The sequence below is a fragment of the Dermacentor albipictus genome, chromosome 5 (genome assembly GCF_038994185.2).
Source record: "Dermacentor albipictus isolate Rhodes 1998 colony chromosome 5, USDA_Dalb.pri_finalv2, whole genome shotgun sequence".
In the NCBI taxonomy this organism is placed as follows: domain Eukaryota; kingdom Metazoa; phylum Arthropoda; class Arachnida; order Ixodida; family Ixodidae; genus Dermacentor; species Dermacentor albipictus.
This window is the reverse complement of record NC_091825.1, coordinates 42,673,842-42,695,613: the sequence shown is the minus strand read 5'-3', so window position 1 is coordinate 42,695,613 and position 21,772 is coordinate 42,673,842. Positions and strand designations below refer to the sequence as shown.

At 45.1% G+C, this 21,772-nt stretch overlaps 1 protein-coding gene across 2 annotated transcripts in view; it reads right to left on the bottom strand.

The window, feature by feature from the left end:
• Window positions 1-3,561, bottom strand: part of LOC135900542 (uncharacterized) — a 40,573-nt gene extending 37,012 nt beyond the window's left edge. The window contains exon 1 of one of the 2 annotated variants that reach the window (XM_065430022.2): window positions 3,384-3,561. In XM_065430022.2, the coding sequence (XP_065286094.1) occupies window positions 3,384-3,403 (20 nt within the window). In that variant the 5' untranslated portion in view covers window positions 3,404-3,561. Of the gene's footprint in view, window positions 1-922; window positions 1,333-3,383 lie in introns of those variants that run through there. The other variant, XM_065430020.1, reaches the window with a different exon arrangement.
• Between the last annotated feature and the right edge of the window lie 18,211 nt (window positions 3,562-21,772).

Below are 21,772 nucleotides of genomic sequence, written 5' to 3'. Positions count from 1 at the left end.
GCGCGTGTGTGTGTGTGTGTGTGTGCGTTTGCGTGCGTGCGTGCGTGTGGCGTGGGTGTGTGCGCGTGTGTGTGACCCTCTTTTTTTATGGCTCGTCCTTTGCTGCGCACTAGGCTTTTTTGCGAGGCAGTGCATCATGAGACAGCTTTAAAACGAATAAAGCTTAGTTTTTAAAAACTCAATGCGGCACTAGCAAAAGCGCAGAATGAGGCGAAGTTCGCAAAATTTGCGAAAGATTTGGGAGAGATAAACAAGTATGGAAAACGCACTGCCCCACCAACTCTGTTGCTCGCTCGTCGAATCACTTCTCATGTATGAACTTTAGAGCTACAAGAACACTGCAAATGCGGTTAAGGTGGAAGTCATTCGTGCGCTGCAGCTACCATAATGCGATTTCTAATTTGGGCAATAACTAAAGATCTTTAAAAGGACGTAATTTAAAATCAATAATCGTATCGAGGGCAATGAACTAGTGAAATCGCGAAATTGGTCACTATCAGAGCGTATCAAAGCAGTTTTTAGTGTATTTTTTCTTTGGTGGTAATAAAGTTCGTTTTTGTTGAAACAAAAAGAATTAAGACTTTATTTTTGAAGATTCAAGCAAAATATATGTAGAATAGTTTTTTTATTTTGTTTGTTAAGATAAGTAGGTGTTAGTGTTTAGAACGTGCCACTTGAGCTTCACGCATAATGGCTTGCAACTATGCAGAGTGCCCACCTGTGCGCTAAAGCCCGTGCTAGTCGAGGCTTCCGTGAACGGCAAATCTGAGGCCTGCTCAGGCCCACCAGAAATTGCTTTGTCCTAGGCTTTCGGTTAAGCCAGGGCTCGTGCGCTGCTCTAAGATAAAGCTCCACGTCCTCCTGCTGATCAATCGATATCACTACTGCGACAAAAGCACTGCGGTGCCTCGAGGCGTCATACCTGTGGTGACTGCGCAAGGAATCGGCAGCGGGATTGCGGAGACGGCCCTGCATTGTCGGGTAAATGACCGAGAGCTTGACCGCGTTCCTGCCCAGCGGCCGTTCGTCGAGTGTTTTGCCGTGGTAGCAGGCGAAGGCCGCGAAGTCTGAGCACGGGTCGACGCTTCGGTTGCAGAAGGACAGTAGTGTCCTTGCGACGTCCGAGCAGCACAACGACCTCTTCTGGCGGTGGTCGGCCAGGACGAAGTAGAGCAGCACGCAGAAGGCGCCTACAGTCGCTGCCAGTGCAGCGAATGGCGCGGCACGCGCGATAAAAGCGGCAGGTACGCTGGTCGCCTTACTCGGGTTTGGAGGTGTCCTCATAACTTCAGTCGTGACAGCGATGATATCACTTCTTCCATGGAAGGATGACTTTAACGACAACGACGACGACAATATCTTAAATATGACACAAACCCACTGCAATGGAGATGCCAAGGACCGAAATATTGTTATTAAGGCACACAATAATCTCTATTTCCAAACTAAATTTTGGAGTGCAAATATTTTGTCTTCTCTGGCAATTCACAGATCCGAAAACTGAGCTTTCCGTAGAAATAATAATTTGAGATAGAGACATGGTCATGTTTGTAGCACAACAATTAGTATTATACCGAACATATTCAGGGTATTCTTGGCTTGCCCATAGGGTCGCAAAGTTTGGGTATGAAGGAAAAAGGACAGACAAGTGACAGGATGATCTCTAAGTTCCGACAGGTTTTATTCCACGACCCTGTTGCGCTTTATATAGCCCGCTCAAAGCGCACGTGAGAAAACAATGGAATCAACAACCTTACAAGACGCACACGACTGCAGTTCACAGAACTCGTGCCGGCCGTCTAAGAAAGTCAAGCTCGTTGCCTTATAACGATAAGGAGGGTGTACCCGCGCACAGCATAACGCGTTTTAAAATGGCATCAGCCTCATGATCTCGCGCATCAGTGGGTTGTGACATGCATTCTGTGATGATGCAATACTGGTTTGCATACACCAGTCTTGCAGCGCATAGCTTCGCTGGCCATCCACCTTCACCGAGTGGAATGTCTCATAATTTTTGTGGCTTCGTTTATTACGTTTTATGCGGGCCTAAATTAGCCTCAATTTCAGAGCAATTTACACTTTTTTTCATAGCCGCTGTTACTGGGTAGGTGGTACTCCTTCTGCGTCGCTCTTCCTAAAACGCTTTCACCGGAACTTGGATCATTGGGTATGTGAAAGTAGGTAGTTTGCACCGCTTCAGTGGACCTCTGTGGTCTCAGTTTCGTTCACTGGGTATGTGCAACTGGGCGTGGTGCCAATCTCCACTAAACATCTTTCACGATAACTTTCACTAGCTATGTATAATTTGATACCTGCCACTCCTCAAAGATAATCTTTGACGCCGACTTGGGTACTGGGTACGTGCCGCTCTTCAATGACAAAAAATATTTAAATTTCTCTGATGCAGGGTGGAGTAAAACCTGCGTCGTACATTTTCTGGCAATCTCGTCTGAGCATATCTTTTCGCACATGCGCCACGTGGAGACCTCGCCGCGGCGGTGCTATATGGCTCAGCGTGGCCAGCGGGAAGCGTGACAGAGCAGGCCGGCTGCGCACACTCCTTAAATATTTCGGCGGTGACAGTACGGTGCATAAATGCACTGCTTCAGTGCTTATCACATTACCGTCGTCATTCATCCTGAGATAGGTTCTGTCGAATGTTCTTTTTTTGACATATTCAAGCATGGGCTTAAAGTTAAGGCGTATTTCGGAATACGAGGCTAGGACTATAGGCACGGGAGGCGTATGTAGGCGCCTTCGTGTCACCGACGCAAGAAAGAAAGAAAAAGAAAAAACGGGAAATGATTTGGGCTTTTTATTAATTAATTTATTCATTTACAGATAGCTCGCAAGCTCCGTGCAGGAGTAATATGTGAGGGGGACTATACAATAATTTTTTAACAAGAACACAAAAACAAACAAAATAAATTCAAGAACCAGCTATTATACAATCGTAAAATTTAGTAGATTTGGTTTGATATTGTAATAATATTATACTTAGTAGGCACTATACAAAATTCAGTGGGTCTACATGAGGTTCTTATAAAATCTATAAACATGTCTTCAAGTGACCATATGGTTAGCAGGAACAGTCACAGATGGTTAGTATTTTATCTCTTAACTGCCACATGGTCATGAATACAGATGACATTATCAGGGGGGTCATTACATTGATCGGTCGCACGTGGAAGCGTAGATGCGCTAAAGGCTTGGGTGCGGCCGAAAAGCCGCACCCATTGGCAGCAGCAGTGGCCACGGAACCTACGCACTAAAAACCACTACTGTACTTTTACAGAGCTACTCTGCGCACGGAGGGATCTACGCTACGACAGGTGGGGGTTTCGCGCGTGTTCCATCGGCACAACTGAGCTGCTGCATCCTACCTGGTGTTGCTGGCTTCCATGACATGGTCAGCTTGCGTGGACGGCACGTGTGACACCTTGCCGCATCACCGCTCGTGGATACACCCCCTGTTTGCTGGCGCTGCAGTCAGCGGCTATACATTGGCGTCATCGGGCTGCGCAGGGCATATTGGCAGCAGCAGTGGCCACGGAACCTATGCTCTAAAAACCACTACTGTGCCTTTACAGGTTTGTGCTTCATCTTGCGCGTTCTATTTTGATTTCCTGATGATGATGATGATGATGATGATGTGTGGTGTTTTATGGCGCAAGGGTCAGGTATGGCCAAAGAGCGCCATGACAAGTGGTAATGTTGACGGTGTATTATGGAAGATGTGACTTGCCTGTAAAGTGGCCTAAAATAGTCGCTGTAAAGTGCGTAAAATCTACGTGCTATAATATTATGGCGATGACTAATGACGAATACTATGAACATTAAAATCCATCGTAGAAGAATGATGCAAAATAGAAAATATATAAGAAGGTAAAATTACTTGGAGCACTGCTGCCTCGCCAGAGCCCTTGAAACACAAGGGCCTAGAGGCATGTGCTGTATGAAAGAGCTATCACAGCGGCCTCCTCTGAAGAGAGGAGACGCTACGAACATGTGGGGCTAACAACATGCAACACAACATCTTTAAGAAAACTTAGGACTGCGTTGGTTTCAAATAGCGGTTCTGGGCCGAGTAACATTGCAGGATGAAGGGGGTTCTGCTGCCGGTATGCTAGGGGGAAATGTATCTTTCTCTCAGATTCGGCTGCCCGACACTCCAGGAGGCCGTGGAGGACGGTCAGCCTCTCCTCGCATCTACCGCGGGTTCGATGATAATTTTCAGTGAGTAAGAAGTTATGTGTGCCAAATGTGTGTCCTATTCTGAGGCGACAGAATAGGACATCTGTTCGCTGTGATTTTGTTACGGAGGGCCAAGAACCTAACTGTGGCTTTGTCACGTGCAGTTTATTATTTACTTCTGCGTCCCACTTACGTTGCCAGTGGTTTCGCAGTTTCCTCCTTAAAAAGGGCTTCAGGTCTGTGACAGGGACTGAAGCAGTAGGATTAACTGTATGCAATGGAATTGATGTGGCCATCTGGTCTGCTAGAACGTTACCCTCGATGCCCCTATGTCCAGGCACCCAGCATATAATGACATGCTGGTTAGACATATACGCTCTACAGAGAATGAAATAGAGCTGAGTAATTACGGGGTTTTTGTGTTTACAGTGTGACTTCAAGGCTTTTACGACGCTCAAGGAGTCTGTAAATAAAACTGTTTTTGAATATTTGATTTTCTGATATGTTTCACAGCCGACAATAGCGCATGGGCCTCAGCCGTAAATATGCTTGTTTCAGGGTGCAGTACTCCGGATTCCGAGAAGGATGGACCAATGGCTGCGTAGGACACCCCGGCATGAGACTTAGAAGCGTCTGTGTAAAACTCTGTGCACGAGAACTTGTACTGGAGCTCCAAGAAGTGCATATTGAGATGTGTCTCTGGCGCATGTTTAGTGATCTCTACAAAGGATGTGTCGCACTCTATCAGTTGCCACTCCCAGGGCGGTACTAGCTTAGCTGGAGGAATTAGGCGTTGTTAGAGAACTGGGGCATCCATTTCCGTGCTAAGTTCTCTTGCACGCAGTGAGAAAGGAAGTCTCATAGAGGGTCTGTTGTGAAAAAGTGTTTCACACGTCAAGTCGTTAGCAGTTGCGAAACACGGATGTTCCTTATTAGAGCGAACCTTGAGAAAATACGTTAAGCTGATGTTTGTTCTCTGAAGATGGAGTGGCCACTCATCTGACTCTACATATAGACTTTCAACAGGGCTTGTTCTAAATGCGCCAGTGGCCAGACGGATACCAAGATGGTGAACGGGGTCTAACATCTTAAGCGCGCTCGGTGCGGCAGAGTGATATACTACGGCACCATAATCTAACCGCGATCGAACTAGGCTCTTGCAAATATTCAATAAACACTGTCTGTCGCTACCCCACGTTGTCTGGGATAGGATTTTAAGTAAGTTCATTGTTCTAAGACATTTTTCTTTAAGATGTTTTATGTGAGGACTGAAAGTGAGCCTGGAGTCAAGAATAAAACCTAGGAATTTGTGTTCTTTGTTGACAGGAATTTGTTGCCGTCCAGTTGTACACAAGGATCTGGGACCAGGCCTCTCTTTCTTGTGAAGAGAACAGAACTTTTGTGGGGGTTGACCTTAAATTCGTTTTGGTCTGCCCATTTGGACACATTGTTGAAGCCCTGCTGTACCTGTCTTTTCCACACTGTGAGGTCGCAGGACTTGAAGCCTATTTGTATATCGTCTACGTATACGGAATAAAAAATGGCAGCTGGTAGTGAAGCACGTAGTGTGTTCATCTTAACGATAAAGAGAGTGCAGCTGAGCACGCCTCCCTGGGGTACACCAGTTTCCTGGGTAAAGGGACGTGACAGTGCATTGCTGACTTTTACACGGAAGGTACGATTGGACAAATAGCTTTCAATTATTTTCAACATATTTCCACAGATGCCCATTCCCGACAAATCTCGCAAGATCCCGTAGCGCCATGTTGTGTCATATGCCTTCTCCATATCGAGGAATATGGAGAGGAAATACTGCTTGTGCACAAAGGCATCGCGAATATATCCTTCAATGCGCACAAGATGATCTGTTGTTGACCGCCCTTGTCTGAAGCCACACTGATAGGGATCGAGTATATTGTTGAATTCAAGGAAGTGTATGAGTCTGTGATAAATCATTTTTTCAAAGAGCTTACACAGACAATTCGTAAAAGCTATCGGACGATAACTTGCTGCCAAGGAGGGGTCTTTTCCCTGCTTCAGGACAGGAACCACAATCGCCTCTTTCCATGCAGATGAGAGGTATCCTGCAGCTAAAATAGTGTTGTAAAGTGTGAGTAGTGTAACTTGTGTATCAGTATGTAAGTTTCTGATCATATCATACATGACTCTGTCAGGTCCCGGTGCAGTGCTTTTGCATGTGTTCAAGACAGCTTTCAACTCGGCAATACTGAAAGGCTGGTTATAGGGTTCATTCTGTCTGGATTTTGTAAATATTGGCTTACATTCTTCTATTTGTTTATATTTGAGAAAGGACTGACAATAATGGGTTGAGCTTGACACGCTCTCAAAGTGCTCCCCCAGTGAGTCTGCCTGATCTTGCAGGGTATCGCCTTGTGTGTTTACCAGAGGGTGTGAATATGTTTGGCGCCCACTAATCCCATAACCCTGTTCCAGGCTTTGGCCTCGTCTCTAAACGAGTTAATACTCGATAAAAACTTCAGCCAACTCTCTCTTCTGGCCTGTCGGGGCGTTCTCCTGCCTTCGGATTTTGCTTTTTTAAATTTAATAAGATTCTCCGCAGTGGGAGAGGCGCGTAGCAACCCCCACGCTTTGTTTTGTTTCTTACGAGTGGTCCTACATTCGTCGTTCCACCACGGGACGCGCTATTTGCATGCTAAACCACTCACTTTGGATATGCATTTTGATGCGGCATCTATTATGAATGTTGTAAGATACTCCGCCGCAGCATCAATTTCTAAACAAGACATGTCAGCCCATGAGATGCTAGTGAGAGTTCGAAATTTCTCCCAATCAGCTCTCTCAATCTTCCACCTAGGAGCTTGTGGATTATATTCGTTTTCTTTAGGTGACCTTAGTAGTATAGGGATGTTGTCACTGCCGTAAGGGTTGTCGGCAACTTCCCATTCAAGTTCAGACAGTACAGACGGGGAGACTATGCTAAGATCTATTGAAGAATAGGTTCCGTTTGCAAGATAGTAATATGTGTGTTCCTTCTTATTCAACAGGCACGCACCAGAAGAAAAAAGGAACTGTTAAATAAGACGTCCTCGCGCATCTGTACGAGGGTCGCCCGACAGGCAGTTATGTGCATTGAAATCGCCAAGAACAACGTATGGTTCTGGCAATTCATCTATAAATGACTGAAATTCATGTTTGCGTAGTTTGTAGTGTGGGGGTATATAAAGCGAGCAAATAGTGATAAGTTTGTTTAGCAGAACACCTCGAACCGCCCCTGCCTCAAGAGTCGTTCGTAGTTGTAAAGGTTGACAGGCTATGCTTTTTTGAATTACAATTGCAACACCGCCCGATGATGCGACAGCATCATCGCGATCTTTGCGAAACGTGACATACTGTCGAAGAAAATCTGTGTATTTAGATTTTAAGTGTGTTTCCTGTAAACACTGCACTTTTGGATTGTGTTTATGGATAAGTTCTTGCACATCATCGAGATTCGTAAGAAGACCTCTGACATTCCATTGAATGATTTGTGTATCCATATTTAAAGAAAAATTGGTGCTGTGTTTACGGAAACGGAGGTGATGCCTTAGTTTACAGAGCTCTTTCGAGGCCCTTTAACGGGGGTTCTGCCCTTTCTGGAGCGTTCGAGGGAGCCTCGCCGCTCCTTAGGCGCTTGATGCGCCTTGAGAATAGGTGTAGTGTCCATTGCCTCTTGTGAGGCGCCGGACACGTGCTCTTGCGAGCGAGATGTTTCCCGAGAGAGTCCCGCCTTGGAGGGCAAGACCCCTGTGCCCACCAGCCCGGAGGTCGATGGGGCTCCCTAAGGGATTTGGCTGCGCCGGCTGTTGCCAGCGCTGGAAGGGGCCCGGGAGGTTGGGGCAATCACGGCTGCGCCCACCTTCGGGGTTGGTAGTCCCTTCTGCTCAGTTGGTGGAGCAGCGCTAGCTGCGACCACCGTGGGGGAGATGGCGTGACTGCCGACTCACTATTTGTGGGTCGGACAGTCGCCGGAGGCCGTTGTGACGCTGCCCCCTGACGCGCCACTTCGGTAAAGCTTTTCTTCGGCAGGTATGCTACCCGCCTTCGTGACTCTTCGAACGATATATTCTCTTTTACTTTTATAGTTGCCATTTCTTTTTCCTTCTTCCATGAGGGGCACCACCGCGAGTACGCGGCGTGATCCCCGTCGCAGTTTACACAGTGGAGAGAGTTATTACAGGCTTCAGTGGCGTGTTCAAGGGCACTACATTTCGCACATGTTTGGCGGCCTCGGCAGCTCTGCGAGCTGTGGCCGAAATGCTGGCATTTGAAACAGCTTAGGGGATTCGGCACATATGGTCTGACACGCAGCTTGATGTACCCGGCCTCTACAGACTCGGGCAGAATACTTGAACTGAATGTGAGTATTAGGTGCTTCGTTTGAATTTTTGCCCATCCCTTCTTATCTTAATTCTTCTGACATTGACAACGTTCTGCTCACTGAAGCCCTCCAAGAGCTCAGCTTCTGTCAGCTGGAGCAAATCGTCATCAGACACAACGCCGCGGGTGGTGTTCAGAGTGCGGTGAGGAGTTACTGTCAATGGAACATCCCCAAATGACACTAGACCGGGCAACTTTTCGTATTGTTTCTGATCATGCAGTTCTAACAGGAGATCACCACTTGCCAGCCTTGATTCCTTGTAGCCTGGACCAAGGACATCAGTTAAGGACTTGTAAACTAGAAAAGGGGAGATATTTCGTACTTGTTTATCGGATTTTTCAGAGTGGATGACATGGTACCGTGGGAAGTTCGGTCTTTGACGACCAAAGAACTGGAATACATCTTCGGTGCGCCCTCTTTTTTGAGGGCGTTCAGGAATTGGAGGAAAGCAACTTGCCATAGAAAAATGTAGTTTTCGGCAATAACGCCAGCCACCCACCATGGAGCCCTACGAGGGGACGCTACAGGGACTGTATGAACAGGTCCTGTAAACGCCAGCTGTACGTCATCACTATAAACAAATATGAATAACCTAGGTTGGCTATTCACACAAGGTTAACCCTTGCTGCCTGGAAACTTGGAAGTAAGGGAAGCTAGGAGAAGACAGGAAACATGGAAAGTGAGAAAAAGACGAAGGTTGGAGGGAGAGAGAGACAGGAAAAGGCAACAACCGATTACCCCTGGGTGGGTCAGTCCGGGGGTGCCGTCTACGTGAAGCCGAGGCCAAAGGGGTGTGTTGCCCCCTCCGAGGGGCCGTAAAGGTCCAAACACCCGCCAACGGCTCAACCCCCAGGATCCCCTTTTCCCCGGACACGGTTAAGCCACGCACGGTTAAACGCGGGAGGATCCAACCCTCGTGTGCTCGGGTACGTGGTGTCGCAACACACCGAACGCCTGCTGACGCGGACGCCCCTGCGGGGTATTTTGATTTCCTCTTGTTGCTACTGCTGCTGCCAAAGTTTGTTATGTTTGATGTCACGAAGTGCTCCAACTGCGAAGAGCAGTTGGATAAGACCAGTGATACCGTATCCTGTAGTGTATGCGAGGGTGTATACCATGCTGGCAACTGTGCAGGTGTTTCTGAGGTGACATTGAGATCGAAGGGCGAGGTATACCGCAGCAACTGGGAGTGTCAACAATGTAGAGCAAGAAAATCCCGCACAGAAAAACTTGAAAAAACGGATGTGCCTAACCTACAGGCTGTGTGGTCTATGCTTACAAACATGAATGCAAAACTTGATGACTTATTGCCACTAAAAGAGACAGCAGACGGCATTGATGCTGCAGTTCAGTTCATGTCTGATAAGATGACTGAGTTGTTATCCCGTACGGAGCAGAATGAACGTGACATCAAAAATTTGAGGATAAGAATCGTAAAACTTGAGACAGAAGACCGAAAGCTGGAAAGTCTTACACTTCAGCTCGATGACCTCGAATGTTGAAATAGACGACAAAATCTTGAATTTTATGGCATTGAGAAAACAAACAACGAAAACTTGTTAGATAAAATGAATGAACTAGCCGCCAAAAATGAGCTGCCACCGGTATCCGAGAACTATGTGTGCATTGTTCATCGACTGTCGTCAAGGAAGGATAGGATTCCTGGTATCATCTGCCGATTCACGAGTCAAAAGATCAAGGATCTGTGGTAGTCCAAAAGGCGTCTACACAGCAGTACCAATGGAGAAATACGGATCTTTCAAAACTTGACAAAGCGAAACCGCGAACTTTTGAGCGACGTGAAGGAATGGGCGAAGAGTGCAGGGTATAAGTACGTCTGGCACAACAGTGGCAAAATTCTTATCAGAAAGACTGACGGCGCGACCGCAACTGTTGTATCTAAGGCAGTGAGCTTGCTAGGCTTGTTTGAGTCATTTTTCGTTTTTAGTTCCTACCCTTTAGCTAGCAATGGTTTCCGTCTCAGATACATATGTTATCCCTAGTGACTTTACTTGGCAAAGTCACCTTGGCACAGCCGTTCTAAAGTCTTTCAAACGCCTCCATCTCAATGCTCAGTCAATTAGAAACAATATACCTAGTTTAATTAACCTGCTACAACAATTAGACGTGGCATTCAATGTCATTATGTTAACAGAAACCTGGGCTACGGATGATTCAGAAGTTCCAAGGTTTCCTAACTATCAAACATCCTTCCTAAATCGTGATACAGGTCGTGGTGGTGGCGTCTGTTTGTTAATAAAGAGTGAACATGAACCTGAGCTCTTACTACAGTTTTCTCGGAGCGCAGCAGATTATGAAGTTTTATCAGTACTTGCAGAAAACTCTCTTTTCGTTGTCTGTTATCGTCCTCCTCAGCGTTGCAATCCTATTTTTTCGACTTTCTTGAATCGTTGTTTTCTTTTGTCTCCAACAAAAACCTTACACTTCTCTGTGGTGGAGATATGAACATAAATATGTGTGCTCATGACAGTTAGAAGAAAAGTTTTGACATATTACAAAAGGATCGATAGCGGGCTTTCTAACATGATTCAGCTACCAACGCGCATAACAGCTAGATCATCGTCCCTTATAGATCTGTTCATAACAAATGTTGCCAATAAGTTATCTAAATGTGGTGTAATTATCTCAGACATCAGTGATCATCTGCCGACAGTCTTGTGTTTAAAAGGAAAGCTCAAAAATAGAGACAAACAAACACTCTCTTATCAAGCGATCACGGAGGAAAGCCTTCTCGCTTTTAGACAGCGTGCATCTGAAGCTAACTGGGATGCTGTTCTTTCGGAACGTGACGCAAACCTGGCTAATCAGGACTTCCTTGCTATTCTGAAATAAATTTACGCTGATTGCTTTCCCATAAAGACATTAGGCGATATAAAAAAAACCCCGCAAACCATGGCTCAGACCTGATCTTCTGCTTAAGATAGAAAAAAAGAATAAACTCTACCATAAGTTTATCAGAACGAAGGAAATGGGCAACTTGCATATCTTGAAAACCTATCGTAACCGCCTGAACAAGATACTTAAGAAAGTTAGGAATGAATATTTCATGAATGATTTCGAATTAACTAAATTGTGTAGTGATCTTGTTTGGAAAAAACTAAACAGCCTGATAACTAATGATACAAATCCTAGAGCATTTACATCACTGATATTAAATGGGACACAGGTGTCTGACCGAAATCTAGCGGACGAGTTTAATAAATATTTCCTTGGTCTTTCTTGTGACAGAGACGTTGATAATGACTTAAATGACGCCCCACTCTTGAACAAAACGATATACCTTAAACCTGTGATTGAAGTTGAAGTAGTGACTATTTTCATAGAGCTCAAAAATAGAATCTCACTTGATATAGATGTACTACAAATGTGGCCCATAAAATCAATGCTGGATATTATTTTGCCCTACATCAGTCACATTTATCTCTGTATTGCAAATGCTGTATTCCCTCATGGAATGCAAGTTGCCCGCTGTTCTGTACTTTTCAAGAAGGGAGATTGGAACCACTTAGGCAATTACCACCCAATAGCCATACTTCCAATGTTCTCAGAGATATTAGAAAAAGCTCTTCACAAACAGTTTACAGAATTTGAATCCAGACATCATATACTCACCAAATCCCAATATGGGTTTAGAAAGCACCTTTCAACAGAATTCACACTCTTAGAACAGAAGGAATATATGCTAAAACAATTTGAACAGAACAGTATAGTCTTGGGTATTTTCATTGATTTTACAAAAGCATTTGACCTTATAAATGATGAATTAATTCTCCGGAAGCTTGAACGATACGGTTATCGCGGGCACACAGCATCCATAGTCAAAATGTATCTTTAATATTGCCGACAAGCTGCAAGTGTAAATGGCTTCATCTCACAAACTCTCCCTGTCCGCTGCGGCGTTCCGCAAGGAAGTATACTCGGTCCATTTATCTTCAGTCTTTATATTAATGACATCGTCAGCGTATTTCCCCTCGCAAAATTTATCATATACGCAGATGATACGAGCACATTCTTATACGGTAAAAATGCCAATGATGTAACAGATTCAGCAAACTGCATGCTCAAACGCCTAGACAAATGGACACAAAAAATGCATTGCAAATTAATGTGAGCAAAACAAAAGCAGTTGTTTTTTGGGCCAAGAATAAACAAGTTACTCTGATAAAACAAATATACTTTAGATCTGGTCCGCTAGAATTAGTACCACAGTTTAAAACTCTGGGCGTTGTGTTTAACCAGCAGATCTCCTGGGACGATCATGTGGCTCACATTACTTCCAAATTACCACAAATAATTGGTCTGCTCTATCGCAACCGTGAAATCTTACCCTCTTGTGTTATGATGTTAGTTTATTACTCTTTATTTAATTCTCGCCTTAACTATTGTAGCCTTATCTGGGGAACTACAACACAGGCAAACCTGAACAAATTACTTGTATTGCAAAAAAAAAAGCAATGCGGATTGTTAAGAAATTACCGAAGTTGTATCATAGAAGAGAAATATTTTAAGAACACAAAATAGTTCCAGTAACAAAAATCTATGACTATCGCCTCAGCCGAACACTTAAACAAGAACATTTAAATAAAACATCTTTTATTCAAACTCTTTCAGGCCTGAGAAGGCGTGAACAAAACCACAGCACAAGAAATAAGGATATGTGGGAAAATAAAACATTTCGAACAACATATGGGCTACAAACGTTAGAACACCGTCTTTCACAACTTCTTAATGACCTATTGAGACAGGATATGACACCTCAATATGTCACATTTCGTACACTCTTGGCTTACTATTTTTCCTAAACTTTTTCTTGTTATTTCTTTATGCAATTAAAGCCAAATCGCTTTACAGAATTTTGCTCGGTGTTATTTCTGTTTTTTCTGTTAAAGTGCCTTTGACATGTCATTGCATTTTGTCAACCATTAAAAGCCTTCATTTTAATTTTTTTCCCATGTGTGTATGGCTGTATTCTTTGTTTAAAGTTATGTGCGAGATGCAGCCCTTATGTAATGTGTTTATATATTGTTCTGTAGTGTAATGTTACCGCCATGAGCAGTGTTTCTTTTTGTGTATCTTCTTTTTTTGTGTCTTTGTATGCTACTGCCAAATAAGCGTTGCTCTGTCAAGCTATTGAAAGACAGCTTTTACTTCGGTCCCCTTGCATCATCATGTATGACGTGATGGTCGAAATAAACTTACTTACTATTAAGACGAGTAAAACGATGTTGATTATGAAGCCTGTTAAATGCGCGATGTGGTTTAGATAGGGGCAAGGTGTTTGAGTGGGCGCTGTTAAATATTTTATGCAATAAACAGAGAGTGACTCTCTTCTTACGTGATTCCAAGGATGATAGCGATAATGAAGTCTTCATGTAAGTCACATTGGAGTGTCGGTTATAGTGTCGAGGGACGAAATGTGCAGCGTGGTTTTGCAAAGATTCCAGTAAATTGCTTAAATAGACTTAGTGAGGTGACCAGACGGACGTTACACATTCATGTTGGGGACGAAAAATTGTCTGGCATGATAGTTTGCGTGTTATCGAAGGTGCCGCATGAAGATTGCGTTTCAGGTATCTTAGTGTGTGTGATGCCGTGACAGTAATTTTTTAAACGTGTGTTGACCAGGAAAGAGCAGAAGTGAAGTTAATGCCAAGGTACCTGTAGTTGGGTCTACACCAAAACCACGATTGTATTATGAGGCACAGCGTAGCTGGGGATCTGGCAATAATTTTGATCACCTTGGATTGTTTAACGTGCACCTAAAGTGCAGAAGGACGTTTTCGCAGTCCGCTTCAGCGAAATGCTACCGCTGCGGCCAGTATGGTCATAGTCACAAAGCAACGTCATAGCAACTAAGCCACTGATGCGTATAACGCACAGAGAAGGAAAGTGCTGCTTCTTAGCCAACGCAGTATCGCAGTGGCGATTGCGTTGCGTTGCTGAGCTCGAGGTAAAGGGTTCGACTGCTGCCCTGGTGGTCGTACTTTAATAGGATGGAAATGCAACAAGCGCGTGTTCCTGCATGCTTCATATGCACGTTAGGGGACACCTAAGGGGAGACTTATTTCACTTGTATTGGTAAATTACCTATCTACAATAGCAAGAACACCACTGTTACCGGAACAAGACGCTTGGTAAGCCAAGAGAAAGCTGTCGAGCGCATAAGACGGATGGCGACGCCACTTTGAAGCTCCCGCACTAGGTCGGCGTGACGTTATAGATTTTGAGGTCGTCTGCTAGGTTCTAGTTTATTTTTTATGGGTAAAATTGAAGTACATTGTGTTCTAAAGAAGCCAAGCACTAAACATACCATATTTCGGGAAATTTTACTAAGGCGATGCAGTCCTAATACGAAAGAATAGTTTGAAATCCATGACGTCACCTTGGCGCACCGGCTTTGAGGTTGATAGTCGGCGTTCGTGTTGTCCACTTCTCTACTCTTGTGTCCTGTCTGCACGCCTCACCTCTTTTTCGCATAATGAATCTATACCAACTAGCTCAGCTTTTTTGTCGTTGTAGGCTATGAGGTGGCGCAAAATTTAAAAAAAATGGAACTTGACCTTCATTTTCTGTTTTGATATTCAACGTATTATCACGAAGTTAATGAAAAAGCAGTTCTAAAAATAGTTTACTAGTCTCAACAGATTTACTGGCTCGCTTTACTTTCGCTTTAATGAACCCCAGGTAATCAAAATTATTTCGGAATTGCTTACAATGTCACTCCTCATAATCAGATTGTGGCTTTGACACGTAAAACTTCAGCATTTTATTTCAATTTTTTAGCGCTGGAACTTATTGAGAGACAGTGGATACAAGGAGGAACAGTACTCAGCGGGTGTGCAAGAGGTCTTCACAGTACCGGGGATGCAACGATATGCCCATCCGATTGCCGAATATATATGTTAAACACTAACTATCTTTTCACATCGTTTTTCAATTACTCAGTCACTCCAAAACAAAGGTATAACTTTGCCAAATATTTGATAAATAGCACCAGAAGGAACTGCTTCATGGTTTTTGGGTTGGTGACCACAAATCAGAGTGAGTCATGTCATCAGACAAAAAAAAAAATGCAGTAGCAACTGTGATGATTGTAGTCGAGGTCCTTTGCCAGAATTTCGCGCGCATAACTCACCAAGACTTCTTAGGATTTCATCATTTACATGCATTACACTGCACGCCACATTATACCTACTTATGTGTCTTTTTATGAACGTTTTGATGCTTCAGTGGAAATAATTTCACTAATGTTGGTATGAACAGATGACGGTTCTTTGGGTTGTGAAATTTGACGTCGCATTTATGGCAGCGGATCATGTGACGGAGGATTTCCCATTCCTTACAATGGCCAAAGTTTCGAGCTGTGTGGATGCTCCGCAACAGAAAGATGAGCAGCCTGCCTTTGCCACAAGGACTCGCACGCTCGTTGATGAGAGGCAGTACAACGAACGAATACAAAAAACGCCGTTTATTAGCCCTACTGTACATTTTCTCCATAGTTGATTAAGAGATCCCCAAAGTTCCCTGAAGGCATTTACAAGTTGCCAACCATTAGTTACCAGGCGTGTTTGGTTCTGTAGGCTGGTTTTTGAAGACACCTTGGTATTGTTCAAACATAAGATAAGGTATTGAGGAAAGTCATGGATATTTCCCATATCAGAAATAAGGGTTCCACTAGCGTTCGCCAGCCATCATTCTCAATGCTTAAGTGTGAAGTATCTCTGCTAGATTTTGGTTGATGGCACGCACGTGTTCAGTTAGTTTTATTCCGGTGGTGTACCTACTAATCTGCAATCGTCATTACCATGTGCCTGGCTTGCGTAAATTTTGCCGGCCTTACCTCTTGTTGTCCCGAACTTTGGAGTTCAGCGCCCGGTTTGTCTCGCTCTTCGCGCCTTCATCCCTGGCACATTCCCCCAAAATAAATCATAACCAACTAGCCCAATTCGCATCTCTTATAAGCAAAACTTCTGCATCGTGAGCCTACAAGTGCATACTTCTGTTACTGCTACCCTCGGTCATGCTAGTTCATTCTAATTAATTTTTTATGAACACGAGGCGAACAAATTCATTCTTTGGTACATTGTACACAGTACTGCACAAACCATTAGCAGTGGCCTCCATTTGGCAGCAGTGGCAGTGTTAGAAGGCCATCCTCCTAATCTTCTGTTGTCCTGTACTGCTGGTAAGTTTCGGAAGATACTATTGTGCGTTGCCATTTTTCACGTAACACTGATTTCGTTGCCACCACTTGTTGATGCTTTACTTATGTCGACTGCTTGTGCACTATGTCGAAAACAACGGGTGTATGCAACGAGATAACCGCAGTGAAAATCGTTACTTCCGGACAGAAACTCGGGATTTTAGAGGTGGAATGGAGTTTATAAATCAGAAACTTGAATAACTCAAACGTGACCTCGAGCCTGTTCATTCAGATAATAGAGAGTTGAAGAAAGAAAACGAATTTGTGTGGTATGGATGCCTAGAGCACGATAACAACAACAATGACCTTGACAACAAACTCATTGTGAGCAATACTCGAGCCGCTTCAACCTGGAAAGCAAAGGGGTGGCACAAAACAAAAATGAGGATGTTGTCGCACTCATGTCCAAATTGGGTGACGCTTTGCCAGAACCTGTATCACCCACAGATATTAAAGCGTGTCATCGTGTGCGTGCACGGAATGAACGTAAAAAACAGCATAATTTTTCGTTTCAAGAGTCGTCAAAAGCGGGACCATGTCCTTGAAAAGGCGAAGAAACGAATAAGCAATAAGTGCCTAGCAATGCTCTGCACGGATGTTGAAGCTGCGGACAGCGCTTCTAACAGTCAAGGCAAACTACTAATATGTTTCAGTGAGCATCTATGTTCTAGTTTGAAGCGACCACTTTTTTCTACTGTCGTATCTATTTACGAAACGTCAGTCCAAGTGGGTTTGTCTGGACGCGTAATGGTCGAATATTGTACGTAAGGCTGATGGTAGTGGCGCCATTTGGATATCTTCTGACGATGTCCTCCCTAAAATAACTCTTTATAAGGGATATTAGGTAGTTTTATTTGGAAACAACATGATTTGCCAGGAATTCGTCAAGCCTGAACGCATCAAGATCTCCAGCCCATACGCTCAGAACACTATTACGAAGCTACACTCAAATGCGCGTTCACTGAAGGGGAAACATGAGGAATTCACGTCATCGCTTTCAAGTTTTCATTTTAGATTCAGTATAATAATGGTGACTGAGAGGTAGTGCTATGCACTTAACAGCGCACCCACATTAAATGACTGTAGACAACGTTCACTTAGCAGAACAGATATACGCGGCGGAGGAGTGGCTATATATGCTCGCAATACAGATAGCTACGCGACATTAAACGAGTTCACCATACTCACATTAGATTATGTGGTTCTGAGCTTTCAAGGAGACAGTACTGCTTTTTTTTCTTTAATTTGTCACTCTCCACCGGCAAATGTCGCAAATATTTTAGCTTTTATTGATGCTCTTTTGGAATATGCATGGTTTAACAGATACCGCCTTGTTATTGGAGGCGATTTCAATGTTAACATCTCCCCGGAAAACAAAACATCGGATGATCTCTCGAATAAAATAGCTTCGCGTGGTTTCTTTAATATAATTACAATGCCCGCTAGAGTATCGCAACAAGTGAAACTATATTGGACATCCTAATCGCTAACATGCGCGCGTCACCTCTGCAGGTACAATCAGCTGCGATATAAGTGATCACTGCTCGATATTGTTGGCCTACGTAAGTTGCGTAAAAGCAAAGAAAGCTGCTTGCAGCCGAACATTTGTCTACCAGGCTGGGACACAGTCATCAGTGGATATGTTTCGATACAACATTGAAGATGCTGACTGAGAGTATGTTTTCAGCGAAACGACTGCAGAAGCCGCGTATACCATGCGTTCATAAAGCTCTTCAGTGACAATCACAGCAGCTGCTTTCCGATAGAATCATTTACGGCGGGAAAGCGCACACGGACGCCTTGGACTAATCTGTAACTGAAAGGTATGATCACAGAAAAGCGTAAAATTCATGATTACTTTACAAGAATGCTTGACGTCAATACTTTGGCGACCTTTGAAAAGCTGCGAAACCGTTTAAATGCTTTACTAAAGAAAGTATAAAAGCTATGAGAACCTTTTACAAACAGGATTGAATTGCCCACCAGGTCGCATGTGAAAAGTAAGAAATTCTGTACTGGGAACAAGCTCACTTGCAAAGAAAATACACGAACTTCTCATTAATAACAAATCACTGTCAGGACGCCTCTATCAGAACATTGCAGCGTATATTACGGGCCAGCAGCAATCAGCCGTACACCTCCACATACATATTGTAGATACTTGAACCCAATGTTCGGGAAACGAATTTTTTTCAACGAAGAGATTATTCCGAGGTATATAAAAGCTTCACTTCATTCAAAAATAGTGCAGATAACACTCGAAAAATATGCGCTCGACATTATCTGCCCGTGCTTGGTCCATACGTTTAATCTTGCAATTAGTTGAATTTTGCACCTCGCTCGAGGGCACCCTGATTACTGCGCAGACGTGAGCCATCCTGCGTTACCTGACCAAGAACGACAAGGCCAAATTGTAAACCAGTGAGACGCTTTAAGAACTTGCTCACACATTCTCCGGGAACGACCAGGACCTGATTGACAGCTTAAAAACCAGATACCTGGGTAGCGACCCCGTGTGACCCGCTTCCTAAGATACCAAGGGAAACCCAGACCAGAACTGGACGCTCCGATCAGGGACGATGAAGTGTACGCCGTGGCCGGAGCCTTGCAGCCTAACGCCGTTTCCGGGGTCGACAAAATTACCAACGCCATGATTAGAAGCCTGAGTCCGATGCACATCCTAGACTTTACCAAATACCTCAACGAAGAATTCTGGAGCAACGGCCGCATACCGAACGAGTAGAAATACGCGGAAATTGTGACGATTCCAAGCCGGCAAGAAGCCCACGATCGATGCCCTGCGTCCCATCTCGCTGACCCCTTGCCTCGGCAACCTGCAGAAGAGGGTCATCGAAGTGCGCCTCCAACACTACATAGAGGAGTGCCACCTTTTCCCACACACCATGATGGGCTTCAGGCCGGGAATCTCTGCTCAAGACACCTTCCTAATACTAAGAAGTCGTCAAGGACGTCCAGAAGGGAGGAGAACACCTCCTGGTCGCGCTCGAATTGAAAGGCGCCTTCGATAACATCTTTTACGAGGCCATCCTCGATGGGCTGATGGACATCAGCTACGGGAAGCACATCTTTAATTACGTCAAATCGTTCCAAACGGGCAGCACGGCGACCATCGGTGTAGGTCTGACTCGATCGAATAAGACCGACGTGCCGAACAAAAGAAAGCCGCATGGGGCGATTGCCTCTCCGATTCTCTTCAACATTGCGATGATAGCGCTGACCAAAGAGCTGCAGAAGATCCTGGACCTGGGTTACGCCCTGCACACAACGACATCACGCTCTGGGCCACCAAGGGCCCTCTCGCGCATAAAGAGGCGACTCTTCAGAAGGCCACGACGGCTGTCTAGGGATTTGCTGCTGCGAGTGGTATGCGTTCTTCGCGCGCGCGGAAAGGCCGAGGATATCCACGTGCACGGAGGAGGAATCTACAAGTCGCCCGGCTACATCGACCCCTAGCTAGAGGCCCAGAAAATCATGAAGAGCAATAAGAACAGGATTTAGGGCTTGTGGCTCCCCAGAAACCTGAGAGTCTCCCACACCATCCAAAGCCTAAAGTCCACTACCAACGAGATCTCATGGATTACCAAAAGAAAAACAAAAAGGCACAAGGCATGCGAGAAGGGGAGATGCTTCGCCTCGTCCAGGCCCTGATGACCAGCAGAGTGACGTATAGCATGCCGTATCACTACCACTCACTAAATAAACGGGACCAAGAACAAGTCTATGCAATTATGAGAGTTAATTATCTCAAACGAAAAGTTAGGGGCTCTCGGCATCTAGAACGCCTTCCGCATGCTGTGGGACGTAGTTATGGTTTCGTAAAAAGCCATAGTACAAAACACGGCGGTGGGCAGAGCCATCCTCCATGGGACCGGAACGGCGACGGAGTTACGTGTCCTCGATGGGAAGCGATCAATCCCGCCTGCGGACTGAAGCAGAATCAACGCGAGCCCCATTCCGATGCACATGAGTCATGAACTCCACGAAGCACGACGCAAGGCTGGCCTCGACCGACAGCGCCAACAATTCAAGGGGCCACGTACGAAATGTACGTGGACGTGGTGGGTGCACCACATGGTACCCGCCGTGAGCGGCAACAACTCCTTGACCCTCATGGCCTCCGTCAGCGAAGAGACACCAGCTGCGGTTGAGGACATAGCCGCGGTGCTAGTAATAAAGCAACAAGACAGGGTGGGTAGGGAAGTTCACGTCGTTACGGACTTGCAACAGGCCTACCGTAGCTTTACCAACGGACGAACAGTGCTGCTGGAGGCTCAGATTCTAGGCCCGAGGCTGGAAGAATCCCATCCAATCACGGGGACGCCGCGACACGCGGGGCTGGAGGGGAACGAAAGTGCGAACGCCTTAGCTCGAGCACTAACCAACCGAGGGGGGTAAAAGAAATCGTCCCATCAATCACCCCCCCTTTACTTCGTAACCATATCATCCCATTACGGGGAACGCCTCGAGATCCAGCGGATGAACGGCAAGATTTATCCTCCCCTTTACAAGAAGCTCAGTACTAAAGAGGCAGTAGCTGTCAGACTTATACAAACACATTCCCAAGCCTACACAGATACAGCAAAATGTATCAACTAATATCAACTAAGTGCGGCGACACACGCCCTATGCTCTTCCACATCTCGTAGGGGTGCGGAAGCAAACGGCTACACTCAGACGCCTAGCACGGCACTTGAGCGGCGGGAGGTAGAGATGACCGGCGATACCCTGGCGGGCCAAGAAGCGCTTGTCCAGCAAATTCGTCGAGCAGTGGAGTCAGTGGAGTCCTGGAATGAGGGCACCGCACACTCGACCTCAAGAGCAGCGACCTCGATGGCTCAAATAAATGTTTCTCTTTCTCTTTCTTTCTCTCTCTCAGGGACGTTTCCTAATAACATTAAACTAGCCAAAGTGCTGGTTATATTCATAGGGGGAAG